Source organism: Silene latifolia, chromosome 10 (genome assembly GCF_048544455.1).
Source record: "Silene latifolia isolate original U9 population chromosome 10, ASM4854445v1, whole genome shotgun sequence".
Lineage (NCBI taxonomy): Eukaryota > Viridiplantae > Streptophyta > Magnoliopsida > Caryophyllales > Caryophyllaceae > Silene > Silene latifolia.
Window position 1 is genome coordinate 140,400,632 of NC_133535.1, and position 4,757 is coordinate 140,405,388.

At 37.7% G+C, this 4,757-nt stretch overlaps 1 protein-coding gene across 1 annotated transcript; it reads right to left on the reverse strand.

Moving 5' to 3' along the window:
* Positions 1 to 440: 440 nt before the first annotated feature.
* On the reverse strand, positions 441 to 1,286 carry LOC141608360 (uncharacterized). Its single transcript, XM_074427722.1, has one exon. It carries the CDS (start codon positions 1,284 to 1,286, stop codon positions 441 to 443), a length of 846 nt encoding a protein of 281 aa, XP_074283823.1.
* Between the last annotated feature and the right edge of the window lie 3,471 nt (positions 1,287 to 4,757).

The following is a 4,757-nucleotide window of genomic DNA, read 5'->3' on the forward strand; positions in this document are numbered from 1 at the left end:
CCATGGGCACGACGTCGCATAAAATATCGTCGTTGTAAAAACCCATTATGAGTGCCACAATTGCTTGGTGATTTTTACTTTATTTCCGTCATCAAACCAATGCAAGGCATAGGGCTTTGGGTGAGGTGTTGTGGTCAACTTTAATTTCTCCACCATTTCACTTGAGGCGACGTTAGTGCAACTGCCTCCGTCAATGATTAGGCTACACCATTTGTCTTTCACTTGGCACTTGGTGTGAAATATTTGACTTCTTTGTTCCATATCAATGGGCGTAGATTGGGCCCGCAAGGTTCGGAGAACCAAGGCACAATCAAAGCTAGGAGCAACGTAATCCTCGGCATTCTCGACTTTTACCTCTTCCTCTTCTCCCTCTAGGTTGAAAACGCCTTTTGTTCTCTCTTCTTCTTCAAACAATTTGTCACGACAATCCACGGCTTCGTTTAGCGTGATTGTTCGCTGATTTGGGCACGCATTTTGAAAATGCCTAAATCCTTGCATTTGAAACACCGAATTTTTGTGTATCTATTTTCTCTCGGGGCGGGTGGTTTAGTAAAGGAACTAGGGGTGGTAGTTGTTTTGGGCTCAATGACAACGCCCGCTATGCTTGCCCTTGGGTTTCCCTCATTCTTCCAATTCCCACTACTCTCACCATAGGTGGGTGTCACCTTTGCCTTCCCTTGTGCCTCCACTTTGAGACACATACTACACAAGGTGTCGAAATCCGTGTAGTTCTGCAACTCAACGGCGTTGGCGATACTACGGTTTAGACCGCGTAGGAATCGCGCCATTTTTATGTCCTCATCTTCCACCAAATCTCCCATCAAGGCTAGATTTTCAAATTCTTCGATGTATTCCAAGACACTTAGCCTTCCTTGGGTAAGATCGACAATATTACGATAGGTTGTGAGCCTATGTGTTGCAGGGACATATCTTTTACGCAATTTGAGTTTAAGCACGTGCCATGATGTTATCTTTTTCTTTCCGGCCCGAACTCGCCTGGCCTTAAAGCATTCATACCATAACGAGGCCCCACGTCTCAATCTCAAAATGGCGTACTTGCAACATTGCTCATCATCAAGATCTTTAAATTCAAACATCCGATCGATTCTTCTCTCCCAATCGAGATAAGCCTCGGGGTCCGTGCCTCCTGTGAACTCGGGTAGTTCACTTACTTTGAACTTGTCAATGACTTGTTCACGTCTAGGCTGCCATTTGGGATCGGATTCTTGCAAATTCTTCAAGGCCTTTTGAAGACTCTTAAGAAAATTGGGATCTTCGTAGTTCATGTTGATAATTTTTGAGGTTTTCGAATCTTTTTTTTTTTTTGTTCAATCCTTACCTTTAAGATCCAATCGATTAAACCTCAAACAATTGTTTGAGTTTAACCTTTGAATACCAATCGGAATTGGATATTCAACTACTAATTGATTTGGACTTACTTAGGACCGTCTTGATTTTCTCGTGGGTGATCAAGAGCCGAAGCTCTGATACCACTTGATGCGTAAAGCGGAGCGGAAGACTTAATTGTGAATTCAAGTGAGGCGAGAGATCCGAATGCACTAGGTGCAACCCGACCAAATCGTTTCACTTGAGGTGAATAATGAAGGATATTTGCCTTAAGGTTAGAGATAACCTTAAACCAATGGGATATTTGCCCAAGCTAGACCTATAGCTTGTTCAATGAAGATTGTATTCGATAAACTCTTCGAATAGCAATCGAGTGCTTTAATCGAAACGCGTCAATTAAAACGGAAAAGATTGAAACAATAAGTTTCTCTCTCTAGAAAAGGTTTTAATTATAACTTGGATGATAAACAAATGAGGGGGAGAGGCCCTTATATAGGCGTGTAAGCCTTGCTATCCAAGCTAGCATTGAATGCATTTTGTGAGTTCAAGGATGATTGATGCATAGAACTCACAAACTAGACTAACTTATTCAAACTTTATTCAAACTAGTTGAAAATGCTAAAAACAAAGTTGATTTTCCTCTTGACTCCCCTTGGTACCACCGACAGCAGCCCCACACGGTTTCAAGTCGGTTCCCATGGGTCTTGGGTCTTGATTGCACATATTTTCCTTTCTTTAATTGAGCCCATCCATATTTGATGTGTAAATAATGCATTACTTGGGCTTGAGTTCACTTGTTATTCTAAATTAAGTACAACCTCTTCTATAGGGTCGATTTTCGCATCAATGTTTTTTAGTTGAAATTCCCAAGAGCGATAAGTTTGAGGAGTTAATTTGAGGCAATGAGAGAGATTAACCATGCGAAAGGGAGACTTGGGATCGTTAGGGTTAGGGATGAGGCCGTTGTCATTGGACATGTCTGCCGAGTTGGAAAGGAGAGAGATTTAGGGTGGATCTTGAGGCTCGGTGATACCATATAAGAAAGATAATTGAGAATGGAAAAGCTTAATTGTATTGATCATCAAACAATGTATTTATACAACCTATAAAGGCTAGAATTAGGAAAGGAGATTACAAGAGAATAAGATATAAAATATAATGCAAGATTACAACCTTGGAGGACAAGCACAATATATTCACAAGACGAAAACATCTAATAATTAGCTATCCTTAAGGTAGTTGGAAAGGAGGAATTGATTTCATTTTCATGATTTCAATTGTAGAATCAAAATGTTTGAATTCAATTCCAAAATTTCGTTTGGGAAACCCATGGAATTGGGCCGGACCGATATTAGTCGAGGTCATTGGGAAATTTTTTTTATTGGAAAAAAATAAAAAATTTCACATAAAATATTTGCGATCGGAAAAAAATATAGAAAATAAAAATATTGCGATTAAATTTGCACATAAAAAGACGTAAATAGTGATGAAATTGAAATGACTAATATATGGTAGGAATTTGAGAGGCTCAAATTTTAACTAGGTTGGAATTGGTAAGGAATTGAGTCTAATTCCAATTCCAAATTCTAGAGGTTCCAAAACACTTGAAAAGTCTCAATTACGGAATTTAATTCTACTATTAAGTTGCCAAATATGCCATATAATATAAAATACATGAGTGTGTTCAAAATTTCAAATGAAAGGAAATAAAATAAAAGGGTTAAAGCACATCTATGTATTTATATGGTGGACTACGTTGCATTAAGGCCCAATGTAAGTAAAGTGTTGAATGTGGAGTTTTCGAAAGTCCAATTTACATAGTATAAAAGCTGAGTTTTTTAAAGAGGTTTCATTGGTTGTTGAGTTTCAACATGTGGGTCCGCCCATATTTTCTATTCTATTTAATTACCTTCTCACCTCAACCAAATTCCTCCTATTTATATCTCATATTCCTATTTTAACTAATTGTGGACACGGGGGGCCCACGGGGGCGCTTGGGAAACAAGCGTTTGCATTTGTGGAGTCGCCACCAATTTATTGTGGAAAATTGGAAATCGTTCGAATACTTCGCGTCATGTCAAGACACAAAGTAGTGACATAGACACCAAGAACTCGTTACCCTTAGCATTCTATGTCTAGAATGACTCTCGTGGATGCCAATGAACACGAATGTTCACAAAGATCTGGAGTAAGGGGTGAGGGTACGTATTAGGAAGTCCTTTTACTGAACACCTAATCCCGCCCGCCTCGATAGCGGCCTCTACTAATGATTAGGGAAGTTATTCATACTCGATATGTTGTCGATTATATGCATGCAATGCAACAAACAATAGATTAATCCTAGCATGTGAATTAACTAAGTCGGTTGACAAATAATTTAGTCCTCATTAATGTCGAAGTAGGGTTTAGGTTAATTACATGTGAAAACAAGCAAATAAATCATACAAAATAATACAGTACAATAAATAAATTGCAATAATTAAAATTACAATCATTATAACGATTAATTGATTTACGTCAAAAATATATTTAAGGCGGATATTTGAAAAAAACAAAAGAAAATAAACTATGTTAAAACGAACAGATTAGAGGTGATAATAGGATTAATAGCCGATTAATACATAGTTAACGAATTAGGTCAAAGCAAGAACGGAAGTTCAGAGACAGAGCTCAACCCGTAACAGGCGCAGCAATGCCGCGTCTCTTGGAAGAGGCGCAGTGGTCACTGCGTCTGTTCCTGAGGTGAGTTCTGGTTGTGAAGTCAGAACTGCGATTGTTAATGTTCGTTGGTGGATTTAATGATTGATTATTGATATTTGACTCGGATGAAAGTGATTTAACAGGTTATTTACATGTGAATTGGTCGTAAAAGAGATAACGAACAACTTAAAACTAACTAGACTGAATTAAGGCGGATTAAAATGAATTATGAGCGAATTATAACTAATAAGGCCAAATTATTATAAATTAATTAGGTTTGTTTAGGTCAAACTATTAAGAAGGTTATGATAAACAGATGAAAATATGTACAAAAGTTGAATTTCAGAGATTTGATATTAACAAATCGAATCTCCAAAAACCGAGTTTGATTTTAATGACGAAAACCTGCAAATATTGATTATTAGGGATTTAAGTCGAAATTTAAAGGTGATAAATTATTAAGAACAATGAATTATAATTATTACATACGAATAAAAGAAAGAACATAAGAAAGAGAAAACAAAGGACGAATTAACAGAGGACGGAGGAAGAAGAAGAAAAGCAGGAACTGCGGCAGCCTTAGGAAGAGGTGCAACAGATGTTGTGACTCTTCGAAGAGGCGCAGCAGTTGTTGCGTTTCTTCTCGACGTCTGTCTTCTGTTAATCCGTAAAAATAGGTTTGATAAAGGGTTTTATAAATCGGTTTTAAG